At 40.1% G+C, this 23,115-nt stretch overlaps 1 protein-coding gene across 1 annotated transcript in view; it reads left to right on the top strand.

The window, feature by feature from the left end:
• LOC132395857 (14-3-3 protein gamma-B) overlaps positions 1 to 22,663 on the top strand; it is a 51,190-nt gene extending 28,527 nt beyond the window's left edge. The window contains exon 2 of the mRNA XM_059972977.1: positions 20,609 to 22,663. Coding sequence (XP_059828960.1) covers positions 20,609 to 21,265 — 657 coding nt within the window. The 3' untranslated portion in view covers positions 21,266 to 22,663. The remainder of the gene's footprint in view (positions 1 to 20,608) is intronic.
• Positions 22,664 to 23,115: the final 452 nt, after the last annotated feature.

Raw genomic sequence — 23,115 nt, 5'->3', positions numbered from 1 at the left:
AGATGCTCCAGGATCGAGTGACGGGCCAATGAAATGACATCTGCTGTGGACCTGTTGTGCTGATGGGCAAATTGGAGAGAATCCAAGTTGCCTGTCGGGCAGGAGTTGATCTGTTTCATTACCAACCTCTCCAAATGCTTCATCACTGTTGGATAATAGCAATTGGATAATAGTCATTGAGGCAGGTTACTATATTTTTGGACATTGGTGTAACTGAAGCAGGTGTGTTCCTCAAACTGCTGAAGAGAGAGTTTAGCTGTTGGTGAACAATTTCCAGGAAATTGATGAGCAAGGGTGTTTAGTAATTTTTTTGAAATGTATATGCAAAACTAAGAAACAGTGCATTTGTAAACTTTAAAGAGAAAGAGGGAATAAAACATAAGGTTCTTTTGTTGTAATATGGCATGCTGAGATGATGCCCCTTTCACTGGTTGAGGGGCTTCCCAGCCATTTTCTGCCTTTTGTGTACTATAATCGATGCACCATATTTGGAAGAGAGCCAGGGCTGTCATTTCCCAGTGACCTAGAATGCATCACAGCTGAGTTAGGTGATATATCAAAGTTCAAAGTAGATTTATTATCACAGTACTTAACGTCATCAAATAAAACCCTTAATCAATTTTCTTGTGGGCATACTCACTAAGTACTTTTAATGCATACAGTGTGCTGTATCTCAATTTTTATTCAACCCAGAATTGGAGCTCTGCCTTTGAGACTTTTGCTTACCTCCCCCCACCCCCACACTGCTGGGATCACTTAACACAGAGTTCATTTGGTCCTGCAGCCATGCCCAGCGCCTCCATGAGCTCATTTCCTTTTTGACGCCTGATTAGTGCCACCTGTCATTTACAAGTAATTTCCTGTTCACAGGCCTGTAGAATATTTCTGAATTCCCCTCTTGCTGCTGGTCTATTTGCAAGCTTTCCTTTCTTTCTGAACATCCTGCAGTTAGTGTTTGCACGTGTTAGAACTTTTTTAATGACCTTTTTTCCTGCTCTGTTTTGCTATCTTTGAGTAAACAACGGGGTACAGATCTACACTTCTCCCAAGTGGAATCATAGATGAAACATTTCTATCTTAAGTTTTCCATTGTTTACCAGGCAAGACAAGAAGTGAACATCGATTCCAGTTTACCTGTGCCAGATCTATTCTTAACCCAGTAAAACCTGGCCCTTCTCCAAATGGCTATTTTTACCTTGGAATAGTCCATGTCCTTTTCCGTAGCTATTTTGAATATTTAATATTTTGAACTGAGATATTTCCTCCAATAGATCTAGTGTTTTCCTGCCATATCTGACAAATAAACTCTTCTCGAGCTTCCTGCCGGGTATACGTATCGATTTTAACCAGTGTTTCGATGACAAACTCTGCTATCTTCATCATTGGTGGTCCCAAAAGCCAGTGGCACGGCACATTAGTTTTGTGCCATGGGAGTCGATCCTGTGGCTATTGCGAATATGGAGTTCTACTGCTGGTTTTGCCAGGTAACACAAATGAATACACCTGTGCTCCTTGGTAAGGGTCTCGCTTTAAATAAAAACTGGAATTCAATTGTAAACAAGGTGTGACAGTGGAAACCAGATTTGATAAGGGCTAACCAATCCGGAGGGACAGATGATGAGGGTATATATTCCACCGGACTAGACATAGCTAGGGATAATCCTTGATGAAGGTGCAGAATTTGTCATTGATACCTGTACCCAGCTGGAAGCCCGAAAACAGTTCATTCATTTGTTTGCTCCAATGTTTTTTTTCTCCTTTTACTTGAGAAACTTCCAGGATCCATCCAGCAACACTGCCTTCCTTACTAGGCAAGAAAGCTTCACAGAAGAGAACTAAGAAACTCCCCTGTAGCATTATTGCTTTCTCAGTCTAGCACTGGATTTTACAATTTGTTTTAATGTTCCTACAGATTTGCTCCTTGATGATCTTCCCATCATTTGACAGGTGATAAAATATTCAAAACCCGTGTAATCACACCTCTTGTTTAACTTTAAACAGATTGCCTCTCGTTCCAGAATCTTTGTTTAATATAAAATGCAAGGACTTGAAGCCAATTTTATGCATTCTCTCCTCTCATTTGACCCTGTAATGCTAAAGCTGGTTAAACTATAACATTCAACCTGTAAGTCGCTGTGGTACGTACATTTCTTCAGCATAGATCGGTGTAGATGGGAGTTGAAATAACCACAAAGAGACAGGAGATATTTATAAGCTTCAAGCACTGAATACAAGAGTGAGGAAATGGCGTTACATTTGATGGATACAGCATACCACATCACTTCTTGCTCCTTGTGCCTGAATTTACAATGCCTCAGTTGGAATATTGGCTCCAGATGAGGATTCTTAATTGTAGGAGGTACTTCTGTTGAAGGAAGCAATGGGAATTGGGGGGAGCCTTAATTAGGGTCTTCGTAAGTGTGTTTAAATGAAAGGACTCGTGGGATTTGAGAATCAGGAACATGTTAAGCACATAATTTGCTTTTACTGGCAAGCAAGTTAACAAAGGGTGGATTTTATTGGTGCTGTCATTTCATTTAGCAGCATAGTGCAGAATAGACTTTGAGCCATGTCACCTCAGCAATACCTACCAAATCGGATTAACCCCCACGGGACAATTTAGTGACCAGTTAACCTACCGAGTTACGTCTTTGGACTGTGGGACGAAATCGGAGCACCCAGGGAAAATCCCACGCATTCCACAGGTGCCTGATAGTACAGACTCCTTACAGGGTGATGCTGGGATTGAATTCCGAACTCCGGAATAGCTTTGCACTGACCACTGTACTATGAAGGTGCCCATGTTTGCCCTTAAATGCCACTTGAGGCTAATGATAAAGGAACGAATAGAGATGAAGTAAACAGTAGAAATAACAGTGGCTTTTGGGTGACTTTGTTCAGAAATGTAGTTTCAATGATAGACAAAGAACAAAGGGCCAAAGAATGTATTTGAACTTATTGGAAGTAAGCTATGGAATAGTGGTACGTTAGGTTATCTTGTGTAATATTTCCATATTCTATTCCAGTGCTCTAAAGCTTAGAAATAGTGCAATTTAGTGCTGGTGCTTTACCAGTGAATCAGGTGATCATGCCTCATTCCAGGGACAAGGAAGGCCCTTTAATACTTGAGAGCATTATATAACTGGATGTGCTGCCATGCAGAAACTCTTAATTCCGGATACAGTAAACTTGTGGTTGTGATTTAAATAAGAGTAGCTGCTCAAGGTAGTTGTGTCAATAATTATTCAACGTCGATCACTGGTAATTATTAGACTCCACACTGTTGCCAGCTAGGGGACTGTATGTCACCAGTTGTGTGATGACTGAGCTGGCTAAGGCATGAAAGATGGTGGGTATATGGCAGATGACAAGCCAACACAAGAGATTTGTTGGTACATCTGTTCAAGTTGGCTTGGATAGGGAATAGTAATTGTGGAGTGAGTGAATGTTAAGGAAATGCGGAGAGACCTGTCCTTTTTTTAGTGGCAGTCCAAAGCTGGGGGCAATTAGAATCACTTTCCAGCACATTAATTTCTGGGTGAAGCTTGGTGTCTTTACGTCTCCTTCACATTACGATTCCTTCACATGCCCTACTTCCCCATCTTTTCAGCCCCACCACTTCAAGTCCATTCCTTCCTTCCTTCCCCCACCTCCCTCTCTGTTTAAGGCTCCAATTTTCTGCAAACTTTATTATATTCATAGTATTGAATTAATTCTATTTTGAAATTCACATTGAGTTGGATATACATTTAAGGTTGCAACATCTTAATAATTCAAACAGATATCTTTTTGGGATGGTTTAGGAGCAGATCTGGAAGCTCATTTGGGCATTGCTGGGTTAATAATAATAAATTCCTGAGTGGGAATATTTAAAAACACTCTTAGCAGTGTGCATACTTAACTAATAGAACATAGAATAGTACAGCACATTACAGGCCCTTTGGCCCACAATGTTGTGCTGACCCTCAAACCCTGCCTCCCATATACCCCCTCACCTTAAATTCCTCCATATACCTGTATAGTAGTCTCTTCAACTTCACTAGTGTATCTGCACTAATAATAAAGTATGGAATAATACACAATTTACCAATGTGCAATAACATATGAGATAAAAGACTATTGTACTCTGATGAGTTATCCTGTTGCACAGAGATAAACAGTTGTATCTGCTTGTTGCATTTGGTAGGAAAGATTTTCTGTAATGATCTTTATGACAGGGGAGCTGAGTGAGTCTGTTCAAAAGGACGCTCCGCTACTTATTCAGTCGGTCATGAAGAGGATGTTGCCAGATTGTCCATAATGGATAACAGCTTGTTTAGTGACCTTCTCTCCACCCTGAGCTCAAGTGTCTGGGTTGTAGCAAGGACGGATTCAGCTTAATTTTTTTTTTGATGAGTTAATCTTTTTGCATCATCAGCACCGATGCTGCTACCCCCAACATAAAGCCATAAAAAAAGACTGCAATTGCTGCAAAAGACTGGTAAAAGATCTCCAGCATCCTGCTGTACATGTTGAAGGATCTAAGCTTCCTTAGTAAAGTCTGCTCATCCCCTTGTAAACCGCCTTGGCGTTGATTGAGGTTAGTCAATTGAATGTATCGTTCCACCACAATCTACACCCCCTGTAAACTTGCATATCCCTCATTTAATGATGCCATTAATATCAAGCAGGAGTCCAACTCTGCATGAGGAGTTTAGTGTTTGAGAAGTATCAGTATTTAGAAATAAGCTGCTAACCTGACAAAAGTGGCTGAACACCAAATTTCAGGTTTATAGCTCTTTGCTCTGGAGTAGAGTAGTTCCTCCAGTAAGTGGATAAGAAACTCTGAAGAATCAGTGATGGTGAGGATTTTAAATAGCTAATTGAGAAAGTTAGATCCAAGAATAAACCCAGTAGATGGGCGCCAAAGCACCTTTGGCCAGCACGTGGTAATGGTTCTTTTTGGTTTTGCCTTCTATCTCCCCAGCAAAATGAAAACTAGTCTTCAGTCTGTGATACCAACCGAGAGCAATTGATACACAAAATAATTTGTATTCCACACCTCCCAACACTGGCAATTTCCTGGTAATGTGGACAAGTGGCTAGCTATATCTTGTCCACACAAAAAGCAGGGCAGATAATTAAAATCCCATCAGAATACATCAGAAAATGATAGAAGATGTTGAATCACTTGCTGATGGTCCAGTGAGGTGCCAGAACGTTCCAGAGCGCATTCGTTGGAAGGTAGACACGATCCAAATTCCAGAGAGGTGTGAGATGTCAAGGAAGCATTACTCTTTGTAGCCCTGTGAAACAGGTCCATGGGATTTGAGGGTAACATTCTACATGAGCAGAGGTCCTTCTTGACATGAATGGAAGATGCTTCTAATTGCTGTATGTCAAACATCTCAGTCACAAAGCCCCGAGAAAGTTCTGCCCTGTGGCTGAGATTGACATTCAGTAATTCTTACCCCAACTATCCGCAGTTCTTTCATCAAAGTCATTCCTTTCTAATCATTTGGTGGGGCGGGGGGGGGTGGTACCATTAGAAGAAACTCCACTCAACCAGAACTAGCTATATAAATACAAGAGAGCAGGATGTAATGTTACATCTACAATGTGCACTGCTGTTACTCGTACAGGTTACTCTGACAACACTTGTCAAACGTATGACCTCTCCCTTTAAGATAGCAGAGTACTTGGTAATGTTATCCTGCAACCACCCCCCTCCCAGCTCACCAACTTGACATGGAAATATAGTTTCCTTCAATGTTAGTTATAAATCTTGGGGCTCCCCATCTACCAGTGCACCTTGGAAAGACTGCAATAACACAGCAAAATCATTCACAAAGTACTGGATGAACTCAGCAAGCCAGGCAGCATCTGTGGAGGGGAATAAACAGTCAACGGGACTGGAAAGGAATGGGGCAGAGGTTAGAATAAGAAGTTGGAGGGGAAGTTGGCAGGTGCACAATCTTTTGTTTAACAATTCAAGGCAGCAGTTTACTGCCATCCACTTTGTTGGCAGTGAAGGACAAATTTGTAAATGCACTCTTATCAGAGATGACTTCATCCAGTAAATAATAAAACAATCACTCAACCTTCAAACACAATTACTAAGTGATATTTGTGCAGGAGCTCTATAAATTTGCCTTTTGACTATTGTTCATCGTGGATCAAAGTACTATGGGTGTTTATTGTCCTTTGAAATATTTTGATTTTATTGGTTCTGTGTAAGATAGCAACTGTTTAGTGCCCTGGATGTATAGAAAGGTGATGGTTGTGGGGAAGGACAAGGTAAATGTTCAACTTGACTACTTCTAACTGGGCTCCAGTGTCTTTTAATTTTACCTTTAGAGCAGTCTGAGTATTCCCTGGTCAAATTTCCAGGACTGCATTAAAAATTGGCCAGATAATTTCAGTACTACTGAAATAAAGCTGAGAATGCTCTGAAGTTGCACAATCCAGCTAAATGTTGAAACGCATTCTCAAGCCTCATTGTGTCTTCTACTTGGCTAGCAGTGAGTGAGCTCTGGCAGAGGTGGTTGCAATGCCCTCTTTGGCATTTGACTGCTCATTCTAGGAGGTTGTATCTTCCCAAGTACTTCACACCATTTTGTTTTAACACAGTAGTTTTTGCAATTTTTTTTTAACATCACTAAAACATGATTAGAAATAAGATCAATAACCCACATACAAAACTAATGAAACAGAGCTTCAAGATGAAAATCCAGATTTGTTGGGTTAACAATGTAGTTTAACGCAAACTCCTTGGTGAGCAAGGTACAGAAATTGCCGTACATCAATAAGTAGGCAGCTTAAAAACTTTATTGGGATGATGGGTAACTTGTGACTTGTGTGTCGATTGCCAGCATCAGACAAAATCAGGCAAGCAATAAGGAATCAATTAGTTTTAGCTTGAATACATTTTCAATGATTATTTAGATGAAGATTTGGGAGAATGCCAATGGAGGGGGACTGATGTCCTCCGACTAAAGAAAGTGCTAAAAAAGCCAAGGAGGGAAAATTGATTCCATGGTAGATGCCAGGAAGAAGCAAGGTTATCAGGTGTCCTGATGTCAGCAGTGTATATCGTACATATACAATGTGAGTGAGAATTGGTGGCTTCTGCTCAGTACCAGTAGAGGCTTCCAGTTACAAAGGAGCATTCATTCACAAACAAGTCCTGCTAAAGGATCTTGGCCCAAAATGTTGACAGTGCTCTTTTCCATAGATGCTGCAGGCCTGCTGAGTTCCTCCAGCACTTTGTGTGTGTGTGTATGTGTTGCTATAAAAGGGCATTCTTTTTTTCTTTGTGGAATCAAAATGCATTTTAAGGGATAGATCATTATTGCTCTTCTCACTTAGTGAGAGGTTTGGAGATTAACTCTGCTTCCAGGAATTTAACCATTAATAGCCAAGGGTAGGTCTCAAGTCTAGTGAGGGAATGCTAGACCTTTCTTCAAAGGAGATTTTTAAACAGGGAGCCACTGTGTGCTCTCTGGGTTTGAGGTATCACTTGATTCTGTTTCTCAGCCAATGTTTATCCCTTGATCCACATTAAAGCAGATTGTTTGTTCAATTCCATATTACTAATGTCATCTGATGATTATGGATATGTCTGAGGTTGAAATATTAGATAATATGAAGAATGCCTACTAACATGGAGTCTGTTGAAGCGTTGAGCCCAGAAAAGATCTTTGTCTCCTGAAAAGGTAGTTCATTTGCTTACATAGTTAATTATTATTAATATAATAGTTTTCTGCAAAATGAATGTCAAGGTCAGATGTGGAGAACTAGCCTGTGGCTCCCCACCACAGCACTGCGACAAAAGCCTGCCAGCTCAGTCCCACAGTAGCTGCAATGTTTACCCATACTGCAGGGATGACTGTACTTCAAAAGAAAATCATTGGCTTTAAAGGCTGCAGATCAAAGCAAGTACTATAAAAATTATCTAAATATATTTTCTTCTTTCCTGGTATTGAACGTTATGTTTGGAAGAAAGGCAGATTTCTATTGGATACAATGCTCTGCACCCAAAAGCTCTTCCACACACTTACCCAACCTATCGAGAAAAGATTAAATATATGTTGACTTTTTCAAGAGGCATCACAAACATGAATCCTTGGTCATTTTACAAATTTTGTGCAGTTGCTTGGTGAGGCAGGGCAGGATAAATGTGCTGTAGTTAAAAATATTCATTAAAGTTGAAAGTTTCTCTCATATTACTGAATTGTATGCACAAGACTAAATTTCTTTCTTCCACCACATGGCATATCGGTTCTTTACCACCTAACCATTACGCGGACTACACCTGGATGGTAACTTTGGGGAAACAATGGTCTTCAGAAGCTGCAGTGTTGTGATGACTACAGAGGTAGGCAGTGGTGTAAAGAGCACAGCTACTGTTTCCCCCTAATCCATTTTAGAACACAACTAAGAGGCAACTACATTTCTATGGTCTTGAGTACCCAGGCCAAGCATTGCAATTTTCCTCCTCTCAAAGGTCATTAGCAAATCAGATTGGTTTTTAATGACAATCTAGTAGTTTTTTTTGGTTATCGTTATTAAGAGGAGCTGCTTTTCTAAAAAATAAACTTCCAGATTCCAACATGGAACTTGAACTCTTGATGCCTCTGGGTTACTAGTCCAACCAGTAACTTGTCCCACCATTCCCTGCTGCCCATTTTACCTTAGACACTCACCATTTGGAGAGCTGAGTTAACTGTTTAGTCAGGACCTTGCAAGGTTTTGACAAAGAATGACCAGTGCATCCACTGCCAAAATCTCTTTGGTTCCCACAGATCTGAAGACAACAAGTGCAACAGAAACCAGGCATTTATAAGATCTGTTGGTCTGTTCTCAGTAACAGGGGAAATGGGTCCAGTTTGAGGTTGTAAAGTGGGGGGGGGGGGAGCGGGAGGGATAATTGATGCATTGATTTGCAGAAGACATTTGACAAGATGCCATTTAAAAGATTAAGTCAGCATGATATTTGGGGGGGGGGATGTATTGTAGTAGCATTGATTGAACATTCTGTGATTGATGTAAAACGATAGGAATAAGTGAGTCATTTTTGGTTTGGTTGTTTTTGTGACTACTGGGTGCCGAATAAAGTGGTATTGGGACCAATCCTGTTGACAATCCACAATCAGGGATCTGGACAATGAGACCAAATTTGGCATGTGCTGCTGTACTTTGACTGTGACCAAGTGTAATATATCTAGGCTTGCGGCTGAAAGCTGAATGATGGTGAGGGCATGGGAAAAGTGCAACTATGGTGGTAAAAATACGTTTGACCATCATCTAACTATATATAAAAAAAAGTCATCAACCATTTCATATTTATATATTTAAAAAAATTGGAAGGAAGCCATATAACTTAATTCAAATTAAATGATGATATTTGGCAAAAGAACCCCATTTTCTTTCAAAATCAAATCAAGGATCAAAAGTTCTACTTCTGATTTTTTCCAAGCTAAGACATAACATCACTTGAGAAAACCATTCAATTAATGTAGGGGAAGAAATATCTTTACATTTTAATAAAATAGCCCTTCTTGCCAGCAGTGTAACAAACGCAATTGCGTGTTGATCTGAAGATGAGATACCCTGAATATGATACGGAACTATTCCAGATAGAACAGTCAGTCTGTTAGGTTGTAAATTAATTTTCAAAGCTTTAGAAATTGTAAAAAATAAAGATTTCCAAAACGGTTTTAAAACAACATAACCAGAACATATGTGACAAAGTAGCTACTTCAGTATTGCTCCGGGGGGGGGGGGGGGTTGATTCCTAATTGTGTTTTTTTTAACATAGTTGGTGGGTTTTTTTCTTAGTTAGATGGGGTTCTTTTTTTCCTTTTTTCTATGTTGCTGCTCAGAGATATGAAGTGAGTCACTGAAGGTTAACATGCAAATGCATTGAGCAATTTGAGCCAACTATATGCTGGGCTACTGTATCCATTATACTTGGAATAAAGATCCTGGAATATTATGGGTTTGAAATTCCCTACCTAAGGAAGGATCTGCTATTTACTGTGGGGCAGTCACTGATATTTACTGGATTGGTTCCAGGGTTTTGGAGTGGAAGGGCTGTGATCCAATGAGATCTGATGTGGTTAAGCAGACAGGTTACTGGAGTTCAGAAGAATGAGAGATCACTTGCAAAACTCATGAGACTTTTCAGGGTAGAGAGTGAACTGATAGTTCTCTGACTTGTGTCCAGGGAGCATAGAATAAGGGCTGAATGATTTAGTTCAACGAAAAGGAATTTGCTCATCAAGAAGGTGGTGATCTTTGCAATTTTTTGCCCAAGACGGTTGCTAAGTATATCGAACATGAGGTACTCAAATGTCCGTTGATGTACCATGGAGTTTGCAGTTATTAAGACAAGCAACATTTGGGATTTGTATAGTAATGGCACTGGAGATTAAGATCAGCCATGATTTTATTGAAGGGCAGTGTAGGTGTGAAGGTGCTAATGGTTTCTTCCGGTTTCAGTTTTTTCTGCAAACCCCATTTGACCAATTCATTCCAGATAATATTTCACAGTTTTAAAAACAAGTCTACATTGATTTGTTTGTAAGAAATGATTTTCTGTATTGCAGTTGCCATATATTTGCAACTTTAATTCTCCCATTAACAGGAGCTCAGACTGCATTGGTTTATTACAAGGTACATGCTCCTTCACCAGATTAAAAGACAGCTCCATATTCTACAACTTGGTGTTGGTCAGGCTTTGAGTTAACTCTCTAAAAGTGATTGCTGTGTTAAGGCAGAGAACAATCAGTATATCCAGAGCCATGTCTTGCTCTCCAGCAAACTGGGGTCAGTCCTGATGCTGTATCTGTCCGTGTGCACATTCTCCCTGTGACTACGGGGGTTTCTATGGGTGCTCAGGCTTCCTTGCAAGTCCTAATGATGTGCAGATTGATGTGTTAATTGGCCACAGTAAAGTGTCCCTAATGTTTAGGAGGAATTGATTGGAATTTGGACAGAATATAATGGGATTAGTGTAAGCAAGCCCTTGATAGGTTACCGGCCAGGTGGGCTGAACTCAGGTATTGCCAAGACTGCTCCACCCTTAGGCATTGTTGCAGAATGTCAGCTGGAGCATATGCTCAAATAGCTGCTGATCTGAAATTTTTGTTTTAGAGATACAGCACGGTAACAGCAGGCCCTTCTGACCCAGTGAGCTTTGTCAACCCAATTACACTGGTGACCAAGTAATTACTAACCCATACATCTTTGGAATGTGAGAGGAAACTGGAACACTCGGATGAAACAAGGTCTCACAGGAGAACATAGTGCAGATTGGAAGCAACATACACAATGCTGGAGGAAATCAGCAGGCCAGGCACAATCTATTGAGAAAAAGGTACAGTCGATGTTTCGGGCCAAAATCCTTCGGCGGCTGGCGCTGTGATAATGTCACACTCAAAGCAGTACTACTGTGCCACCAACTTGCAAAGTAGATGATGAACTTATTAGTACAAAATAGTGCTGGTAGTAATCAGGCCATGTGTGGAAAAGAACCGGGTGATGTTTTAGATTGAGGACTCTTCAAAACTGGGAAATTGCCACAGGATGTTCATTAAGCTGCAGGGAGAGTGGGGGGGGGGGGGGAGGAGGGGAGAGAGGTTTCTTTTGTGGGGCAGAGTCAGGGTGAGCTGGAAACAAGGTTATCTGGTCAATGATTAAATAGGATCAGTGGGCTCCCTGTCACCCAGGACATGCCCTCTTCTCACTGCTGCCATTAGGAGGGAGGTACAGAAACCTGAGGCACACACTCAATTCAGCAAAAGCTTCTTCCCCTCTGTCATTCGATTTCTGAATAGGCCTTGAACCCACAAACATCACTTCAATACTACTTTAAATTTTTATTTTTGCACTACTTATTTATATGTATATACACAGATTCAGTTTTTTATGTATTGCATTGTACTGCTTCCGCAAAGACAACAAATTTTACGACATATGCTGGTGATATTAAATCTGATTCTGAATATACACAAAATAATAGTCATGTGAAATGCAGAGCAGGAAGACAACTCTGTTTCCACTATGGTGTGTACCTGTACTAAAGAGGTGATGGAAGCTATTATGACAATAATGTTCAAAAGACATTCGGACAGCCACATGAACAGATAAGGACTACTTTGACCAGGAACATTAGTTTGGACTGGCATTTTGACCAGCATAGAGATGATGGGCTGAAGGGTCTGCTGCTGTGGTGTACTATGCTGTTAGAAGGGGAATAAAAGGGAGTGGAATAATTAAGAGCCAATGTCACTGAAGAATAACTGAGTCAGAAATTAGGTTATTTAAAATTGTACTGAGACTAGAAGGCTGTGATCTTCCCAAAATGAAGATGAGAAACTGATCCTCAAGCTTGCATTGGATCTCATTGTAACAGCGCAGGAGGCTGAAGATCAGTGGATCAGAGTGGGATGGAGGACTGGCAAACAACGGAAAGCTGGAAAATGTCCCCGTGGACAGGAAGTTGTGCAAAGCAGTCAGTTAACCTGCATTTGTTTTTGCTGCTGTATACCCTAAGTTGTATTCATGTTTCTCTATTTTGCCCGGAGTTTTTGAAAATGCAAATAGATCAGCATGGAATCAGGAAAGGGTCTCGGCCTGAAACGTCAACTTTTCTCCTTTTCGTAGATGCTGCCTGGCCTGCTGAGTTCTTCCAGTGTTTAGTGTGTTGCCAGCATGGGATCAGATTTGTTGCCTCAAGATATTTCCCTTGCAATTTTAAATCTTTTAATGAAACATTTGTTAAATTAAATCTGCAAATTGATTTATTACAGTCCTTTGCTACCTGGCCGTGGTTCGTGTATTAGTACATTTTTCTAATGAAAAGGTGAAAAGGTTATGTACTTTGACTTTGAGGATGAGTTGTTGAATTCTCAAAAAAGGAAATAATAGGCAAGACAGTCTGGTGTAGATGATAAATTTGAGGTAGCTGGGGACAAATATAAAGAAGACCAAGGCATGGTTAAAGTGGTGAAATCTTATCCCTAAGGATTTAATATTTTCTAAACAAGGAATGTGAACTTTACGGATCAAATACATCCAAAGTTCAAAGGGCATAGAAGTTACTGAAGTTGGAAATGTGCAATGTATGACAACTAACTTGGGTATTTCCAATTCCAGCAATAATTTAAAAAAAAATCAAGTTGACAATTTGGTACTTATCAGCTGGTGTATATCTGGAATAAATGCTCAAAAACCAATGTCATTAATTCCCTAAGACATTGGAGAGCAATAATAGATGATGAACTGATAATGAATCTGCTATTGAACACTCCAGAATGGCAGAGTCTGGTATAATTCATCTGAAAACTGTCTTTTCATTGGACAGAATCTTGCTGCCAAACCTAATCCTCTATGCTTTGTTTACTTTCAAAGAAGGTAATAAAGTGTAGTTTAAAGGCATTTCTTTCTGATTTTTTGCTCTCGGATATTAATGGACAAGTTCAGCAAATTCAGGCTTTGGGGAATTGAACGGAGCAGCTTCAGGTGTTTGCAGTACATACTGAGCAATGAGGTTTACTAACTGGATCATTGAGGAAGTCTGTGGAACACAATGTGGTTTTGTGTGGTATTGTCAGTGAAATGAGAAAGTGGAATATCTTGTGTTAATTGCATATATTGTGCAAAGGGGGTTAACAAATCTTTGCTTTAACAAAGTTTTATTTGAACATAGAACAGTACTTTGGAGTAACGAACAATCAAGCCCACCATTATTGTGCTAATGGTTTATTTATTTTGTGATACAGTACAGATTAGGCCCTTCCAGCTCTTTGCGCCACGCAACCCCAGCAACACCCAACAAATCTGATTAACCCTAACCTAAACACAGGATGATTTACAATGACCACTTAAGCCAACTGATGAAGGGTCCTGGCCTGAAACAATGACCGTTTATTCGTTTCCATGGATGCTGCCTGACCTGAGTTCCCCCACTATTTTGTATGTATTGCTTTGAATTTCCTGCATCAGCAGGTTTTGTGATTGTAACCCACCTGGTACACCTTTGGACAATGAGAGGAATCCAGTGAAAACACACTTTCCAGGGAAAGGACATATTGTGCTGGAGTTGAACTCTGAACTCCAGAACACCCCGAGCTGTAATGGTGTCACACTAACTGCTACAGTGCTATTGCGCCCAAGTGTCCTGCCATTTTCTGTATATTGTCGCTTTGCACTTGACCTCCTGAAATGAAGCTCCTTGTATTTGTTTCCATTAAACTCCACCTATCATTTCCCCCACCCAAGTTTCCAGCTGATCTGTGTCCTTCTAAATCATTTGAGAACTTCCTCCCTGACCAGAATTTTGGTTTTTGTTTTGAATGCAGACATCTTCTTGGATCACCTGCTTTTTTCTCCAGGCCCAGCACTGTTTCTTCAAGGCTTCCATTCAGAGGAGCAATGCACCAGTTCCAGCTCATTTTGTATCCAGCTTGCTGTGGGTACCATGTGATATTTATCTTCAAACCGGCCTACCATGAGGGACTAGTTAAACAACATTCAATGCCATGTTCTCATCAATTCTCTTCACTTCATGAAAAAAATATTAATCTCTAAGACAGGACCTCCCAGCACAAAGCTGTATTAATGTCCATGTTTTTACAAATACAAGTAAAAGTAAATCAGTAATTTAACTACGCTATCAAAAGGCTCACTAGCCTATCATTTTCTGGTTTATCTCTGTTACTCTTAAAGCAACAACACTAGCCATTATCTAGTCTTTTAGGACATTGTAGCTAGAGGATTTTGGCATTTCCGTCAAGGCCTCTGTGATATCCTCTTTAACTCCCTCAGTAAGGCACATTAAGCCCTTGGGGACATCTCCAACTTGGTGTTTCTCAAAACCCATAAGTCTTCATTGGTACTGAAAAAGCCTGTAAAATCAATACACCTCTGCCAAATCTCCTCATCATCCACGCCTTTCTCTGTGAATATTGCTGCAAGGAATTTTGCCTTTTTTTTCCCCCAGACATAAATTAGTCACCAAGGTTCTGTTCACTGAGACTGCGAAGGGGTGGAGCTTGGAGGAAACGAGTGTTATTCCATCTGCCAGCAATGGTCACTGGATGAATAAGTTGTAGTGTAGTTTGGCTTTGATTTACTGAGTCTTTACTGGGAAGCGATTGACTTCTGTACAATATGCAATATTTAAAATTTACCGTGGCTCTGAAATTTCGCACCTCAAAGGGTTTGTTAGGAGCCAGTAATGTGGTGGTTTAGTGATTTACAATACCAGCAGCCCAGGCTCATTTCCACTGCATTTAAGGAGTATGCACGTTTCCTTATAACCAAGTGGGCTTTCTCTGGGTGCTCCAGTTTCCCCCCACAGTCCAAAGATGTACCAGTTGGTCGTTGTAAATTCTTCTGTAACTAGGTTAGTTTTAAATCGGGGAATTGCTGGACAGTGTGATTCAAAGGGCTGGAGAAGACCTATTCCATGCTGTATCTCAATAAATAACTTTTACGGTTAATGGGAGAGACATTTTGGTTTATACCATAGCTTTAAATTGATTACGCTTGTACATTGTTCAAAACAGTTCAGTGCCTGTTGTCTCATAGATCCATGGCTTATAAGTTTTGATTTTTCTTTTCACTAAATCTATTGAACCCTTTATTGACAGACTAACGTTACTCTATCATGCATCCCAATGTGTTTGCTGAGAGCGGGACTGATGTTGCCTCTGCAGTATATGTATATTTTAGGCGTGTTAATTCAGGGATGCGTAGGAGGCCATTAGGAATATCAGCGGCAACAGGAGCAATATATTCTCCCTTGTCATTTGTGAGTCAAAGCTTTTCGCTTACTAGCGTCTATAACTTGTCCTTTAATGTGCCTCCTTTCATTCAGGTTCCATGTCATGCAGGATGTGTGTGGTTACGATGCAGAAGGGAGTTAACACAATGAAAATTGTGGACTTCAGTGACGTAGAGGGGCTGAGATTGCTTTCCATAGAGCAGCAGATATTAATGGGAGATTTAATGCTGTTTACAAATGTTTAAAAAATTATTGGAAGAATAGAAAGGAAGGAATAGCTTCTACTAGCTGACAGCTTAATAACCAGAGTACAATGACGTTATTTCATTTCTAGGAAATTGCACTACTTAAAGGAGACTGGATATGATCTTCGTAAGGGGAAATCTTCAAATCTGTTAGAATTGTTTGAGGAAGTGAGCAGGATAGTTAGTGGAGGTTCACTCGGATTTTCAGAAGGCCTTTGACACAAGGTGCTGTACATGGCAGTGATTTGGATGACTCAATTGCTGATTTTGTGGAGAAGTTTGCAGATGATATGAAGATGGATGGAGGGGCAGGTGATGAGAAAGGGGGACTCTACAGAAGAATTTTGGAAGAATGGGCAAAGAAGTATCAAATGGAATACAGTGTATGGTCATGCAATTTGGTAGAAGGGATAAAGGCATAGACTATCTTCTAAATAGTTCTAAAATCAGATACAAAGTGACTTGTGCAGGGTTACCTAAAGGTTAACTTGTAGGTGAAGTAGGTAAGGAAGCCAAATGCAATATTAGCATTCATTTTGAGAGGAATGGAATATAAATACAAGAACCTAATGCCGAAGCTTTAAAAGACATCAGTCAGGCAGCTTTTTTAAGTATTGTGAGCAGATTTGGGCCCCTTTTCTGTGAAAAGATGTTCTGGCATTTGAGAGGGTCGAGAGGTGGTTCACGAGAATGATTTCGGGAGTGAAAGGGTTAACATGTGGGAAGCATTTCATGCCTCTGGACCTATACGTTGGAGTTTAGAAGAATGGAGGGGTGGATCGGTAGATCACACTGAAATCTATCAACTAGTGAAACGTCTAGAATAGTGGATGTGGAGAAGATGTTTCCTATAGCAGTGAATGTATATTTAATATTTCAGTGATATTTGCATAATGTAATATTTTTGAGCATTCTTTATCTGTTTAAATTATTCATTATTATATGTGAAAATATGCAAATTGCATACGTCATAATGCCACCACATGATCTGTGTGTGCCCCCCCCCCCCCAAAGTAGAAACGAGGTTAGACATTCATTATGAACTCTTGTGTTTTCCTTTCAATTAGATTTGGGTTTGAATTTACAAAACAACGGGAAATTAGGGCCTGAGGGCACAGCCTCAGAATACAGAGATGTCCATTTAGAACAGATGAGAAATTTATTTAACCAGAGAATAGTGAATCTGTGGAGTTCATTGCTGCAGACGGAGGTTGATTGATTTTTGTTTAGGCTGTGGAGAAGGTGGGAGAATGGTGCTGAGAAGGGTAAAACTGCCCAGATGGAATGGCAGAGCAGACTCTATTGCCATCTACTCTCCAATCCTTAATCCATGCCAATTTTTTAGTCCGATTTTTAAATGCTGCTATTCTGTGATGAAAGGTCAAAGGAAGTAGATCCAACAGTAATGTGAGAAATGGAAATTGGATAATAAACAGGAAACAAAGAAAGGCAAACTGTTGGGACTTGGAACTGGCATGGACCACATTGGCCAAATTGTCACATTTCTTGTAAGATTGTATGGCGGGTAGGAGAAAGATTTGGAAATTTGCCTTTGGTTACTATCACTTAGTATTGATTAGCTCCTTGTAGCCATGTATGTGCATTCTGGTTCTGTTCATCTCAATGGGATGTCAGTGCAACCAGCAGCCAACACATTTCCATATTGGCTCTGATCACATTACTCTGTAGTTATCCATAGCCAGCTGTCTACATTACAACCTATTCCACAGCTGGTTGGCTGCCATTTGTTGAAATGAGAAATAAAAACAAATTAATAGTTGTCCATCAGTCAAATATTTAACTTTTCATATTGCCTCACCATAAATCTACTCGCTATACCAAGTCAGAGATTGTACCCATCTGAAATGAACTCCCTTATATTTTTCAGGAATGATTTTGTCAAGATGCATTGCAGCCAACATTGCAAAATAAGTTCTGTAATTTGAAGTTAATGAACCAATACTGCAGTACTCATTTTGTTTTTCTGGTAATTATTCAACAAGCACTGGGATTGTAGATCTGCTTGATGATGAGTTATTCATTCCCAAGTCCTGTACACAGCATCTTCTAAAGAGGGGAATAATAAACTCTTTGAATAGGTGAATCACCAATCTAGCAACATGTATTAAAACAAGCAAATAAGATCTTGATCTTCTGACTTAATCATTTTCTCTACCGGATTCCATATTCTTCAATAGAAAACACTTAATACCCAGTACAGATAAATGTATTTTTGTATTTTCACATTTCAGGTGAAATAATTGCCACTATTTGGGGGAGTTCGGGGGGGGGGGGGGGAGGGGAGAACAAGGAAAGAAACATTAAATTGACATCCAAGCTAACCTTCTTATTCCTGACAGATTTTTAAAACATTGCATGTGTCCTGTGAGTATTGAGAAAACAAGTTACTTACAAACAATTTGGATCCGGATTAGCATTGGAATTAATAGCCAGCCACAGAAGTGGTTTAACTTGGCTTCCAGTTTCGTGATCAGTATATTTGCTGTTCTGGGCAGTAGGACTGTTAAGATCACTGATTAGACCTGTAACTGAAATCATAATGTTTCCTCTTCTCTAGGTGTGGAGGACTGGTCCCTGTGATCATATCTGCTGCATTGCTTTAAAATATCCATGCAGCAATTGGTTAGGGAGGCTTATGTCAATTAAGGCTTCTCAAGTACTTCATATGAGCTGTTAATCACTTATTGCCAAGGAATAAATTGTATCTCAAGACTTTAATAAACCAACAACAAAAATGCTGCGTTTACATATTTGTTTCAGAATCAAACAGGTGGCATGGTGAAAGAGGATTTCCCATTTAAGCAAGATGAAGAAGACTATCGTTTAAATTGTGAAATTCTCTAACCTAGAGAGCTATTGATGCCGAGTCATGAAGTATATTGGAAATTAGTAGGAGTAAAAAGTTTTGGGGATTGCTTAGGAAACTAACAGAGCCAATATCGGATCAACTATGACCTTAATAAATTGCAAAAGCAAGCTTTAGAGGGTCTATCTACATTTTATTTAAAATGTTGTCCGTCTCATGTTAGCTTCAAGTTGGAAGGGAACTGTAGCCCAATGAGCACTGAACATTTGAAACTTCAATAGCTCTGCAGTTAATGGCTGCAGTGGCATTCTAGCCATGGATTGTGCAGGATTTAAATGTATACATAAAGGTTAGGACTCCTCTTTATAACATTGGGAAAAACTAAAAGTATCATTGTGCCTTCTGCCAGAATCTTACTTCCATTGAAGTTGGGCTACTTTGGGAGATGCATCCAGAGGTGAAAGTAAGCTGGCTTGCCTTATGCTATAGTTTTGATAGGACGCTAACAGTAAGAAATTTAATACTTTCACCACAGATGCATCCCACAAGTCACAAGACCTCCAAAGATTGACTTTATTTGTATGAGTAAAACTTTGCCAGGATCTGGTAATTATTTTTTTAAGAAAACAAAGTTGTAAGGTTTAAGATAAGAAATGACACAGGTGTGCTTGACCACAGAATTCTCAGCAATAGTACTGACGTTTCAAAATTAGAGCGTAAAATTGAAATGAAAATTAGGGTGGTATATCTTCTATATATGCTGCATCATAATAAACATAAAAAAGAATAATCGATGTGGTTGTTTTATCACAATGAATTTTTACTCATTCCTGTGGAAAGTTATTTCTTTGTAGCCAGACGCAGCACAATGCTGTCATATAGGAACTCAAATCCAGTTAAAATTGGCGTCCTTATGCTGCATTTCCTCTCCAACCTCAGCTGGCAGAAATTACAATGTGATGCCCAACTTGTCCAGTGGATTGGAGTTGCTCAGTTAAGTGAGTCACAACCAAAGAGTTATTTATCTTATTGTCCCTGGGGCAGCTCTCAGACAAAGCTATTCCATTAATCCCAGTATAATGCTTTTTCAAGTTTTGCTAGTTGTCAAGACTTTATCCATATCTATCCATTCAGGTCTATGAATACCAGATCTATATCGACTTGTGGCTTTTAAATATTACTGTCTTTGTCGCCCTATGGTTTTTGCTTTGTCTTAAATCCATCAGGAATGTAAATGTTGAATACACACAGCAGGTCAAGTAGCATATGGATCGAGAAATGAAATTAACACTTCAGATTCTGTCAGATCGGGGGAAATAAAACCAATTAGTTTCACATTGAAAAGAGGAAAGGGGAACAAAGCAAATACCACCCGGTAGGATGAAGCTCAAAGTCACCTTGCTGCAGAAGAGAGGAAAAGTAAAATAATGTAAAAGTTATGTTATGTACAGCTGTTGGAAATGCCCAGCAGGTCAGGCCGAAGTAAGGTGGACTGACTTTAATATTATATTGGTATTATATTGACATTAGTTTGTGTGTGTCTTTCTCTCTCTCAGATGCTTGACCTGAAACATTAATTCTGATTCCCCTCGTCACAGATGCTTCCCAGCCTGCTTGGTCTTTCCAACCCTTTGTTTCAGATTTCCAGTATCTACAGTTTTTGATATATTATTTAGATCCATATCCTGCCTTACAATTGCTTCAAAGGTGATGTAGACTTATTTGCTTCTGTCTAATGTTAGATTATTTGTTTCTTCACAACAGGTAACAGAACTGAATGAAGCCCTTTCCAATGAAGAAAGGAATCTCCTGTCTGTTGCTTACAAAAATGTGGTAGGGGCAAGGCGTTCATCCTGGAGGGTGATCAGCAGCATCGAACAAAAGACCTCTGCAGACGGTAACGAGAAGAAAATTGAGATGGTGCGGGCCTACAGGGAGAAGATAGAAAAAGAGCTGGAATCTGTGTGCCAAGATGTGCTCAACCTCTTAGACAATTACCTGATCAAAAACTGCAGCGACACACAGTATGAGAGCAAGGTCTTCTACCTAAAGATGAAGGGAGACTATTACCGCTACCTTGCCGAGGTGGCGTCTGGTGAGAAGCGTGCCACAGTGGTGGAGTCCTCAGAGAAGGCGTACGGCGAGGCTCACGAGATCAGCAAGGAGCACATGCAGCCTACGCACCCCATCCGACTGGGCCTGGCCCTCAACTACTCTGTCTTCTACTACGAGATCCAGAATGCTCCTGAGCAGGCCTGCCATTTGGCCAAGACCGCCTTCGATGATGCCATCGCTGAGCTCGACACCCTCAACGAGGACTCCTACAAGGACTCGACCCTCATCATGCAGCTTCTCCGCGACAATCTGACACTCTGGACAAGCGACCAGCAGGACGACGAAGGGGGGGAAGGGAACAATTAAGCCCTGGGGGGAGGGGGAGACTGGCTGCAGCAGCTGCGACCGCAGTCTTTTTTTTTCCACTTGGGGTGGGGGAGGGAGAGCTTCTGGTTACCCCCTCCCCTCACTCTCCGCCCTGTTGACGCCTCTTCGACATTTGCCAAAACACCACTAGCGGAAAGTCAGACTTGGCCGTGCTGGTTCGGAATGGGAGCCACACACTGGCATTTGGACTGTTCTGTAGTTAAATAAGTGGAGTTGTTTCATTTAACGTAAAGCTAGGCAGACGTAAAACTTGAATGATGAGGTCTGCACAAAAAAATACTCTTGTGGTTTCAGTAACCTCCATTCTTTTGGGAAAAAGATCAAGTATTAACAACACAGTATAAAATAATTTATTTCAGTTTACCTATTTAAAAAAAAATCTAATTTATAAAGCCATAGATGAACTCCTGGTCTCACTCTTCCCTAAATTAGAAATTGATTATGGCTCAAGTTCTGAAATGGTGACCTGCAAAAAAACAGTATTTCTAGATATTAAAAGTAACTGGATCTAAAACAAAACTGATCTACCAGCATCATGGCCTAGTTTAAAACTGCTGGTAGATACATTGCTTTTTTTTTCTTTTATGATTAGGGGAAACCCATGTTGGCCAGTTGGCTGTTATGATCCCACCATTGTTTAACTGGTGGCATTTGAGACCAGAGATAAGTCTTGTTACTACTTAGACCCCTCTGAATGTTACTGGAAGCACAGGATCATTTTTTTGGGTCAGGCCGAATCGAGGGCAGATTTCATAAAAAGAAAAATAATGGGAATTGATCTTCAAGCAGCTTATTTGTTTTTTTTAAAAGAGATGCACTTGCCTATTATGCTGTCTTATCAAGTGTAATATGATTATTATGCTTCAATATTGTGCATGCTGGTGATGTATTTAAACAGTAGCTCAGATTTATTAACTTATAGATGTGATGTATTCTAATGGCAACAATACTAGTCTTCATATGTAACTGATTTGCTGGAGTACGCTCTACCCAAATGATCGCAACAGTTGATTGGTCTGTAATGGACGTTACTATAGTGACATGCAATTATGTAATTGACTTGTTGAAAGCACCAGTGTTCTAGCTTAATCTTGATGTCTGGTGTTTTGTTATAGTGAAATTATTACAGTGTAGGAGCTTTTACCAGAACTTGTTAGTATGAGGCTTCTGTTTGTGCTTTTGTCATGTTATGCAGTGAACTCTTACAGTTTGAGCAAGTGACTTGATTATTTTATCTCCAACCCAGTGTATCTGTGGGGAAACCCTTCCACACATGGACCATTCCTTGGCAATTTTATCAGTGATGGAATATCTTGAATGTGAGTCATTATGTAGCAGTCGCACACAGGCTAATAAAATCGCAAATCAGTTCTTCTGCTTATGTAGAGTTCTGTCTACTTCATTGTTTGTGTCCTGAAGTGTTCAGAAGACATTGGAAGCCTCAGACGGAACTGAGTCTAGGGCAGGAGCTCCCAACCCTTTTTATGCTCTGGACCAATACCATTAAGCAAGGGGTCTGCACTCCAAGTTGGGAACCCATGGTTTAGGGAGTGATGCTGGAGAAGGGAGGGTTACAATTGTCAAATAAGGCAGAGAACCGGGAACTTACTTCAATTGATATGAAAGGGTATGGATGGAGGTGTTTGAGGGAATTTTTCCCAATGCTTTCACTTCCAGTCAAAGACTGGCAGAAACACCAAATATCCATCAAAATTTAAAGGTTCTTGTTTATTGAGGCATGTGAGGACTAGCTCCAGTGATGGATAATATTAGGAATAACATTGGAATCCGAGTTAGTCTATGATTGGAGCCACTTAATGATGTGTACT

This window comes from Hypanus sabinus, chromosome 6 (assembly GCF_030144855.1).
Source record: "Hypanus sabinus isolate sHypSab1 chromosome 6, sHypSab1.hap1, whole genome shotgun sequence".
In the NCBI taxonomy this organism is placed as follows: Eukaryota; Metazoa; Chordata; class Chondrichthyes; order Myliobatiformes; family Dasyatidae; genus Hypanus; species Hypanus sabinus.
Note: the sequence above shows the minus strand (reverse complement) of the source record. Positions and strands in the feature narration are given on the sequence as shown.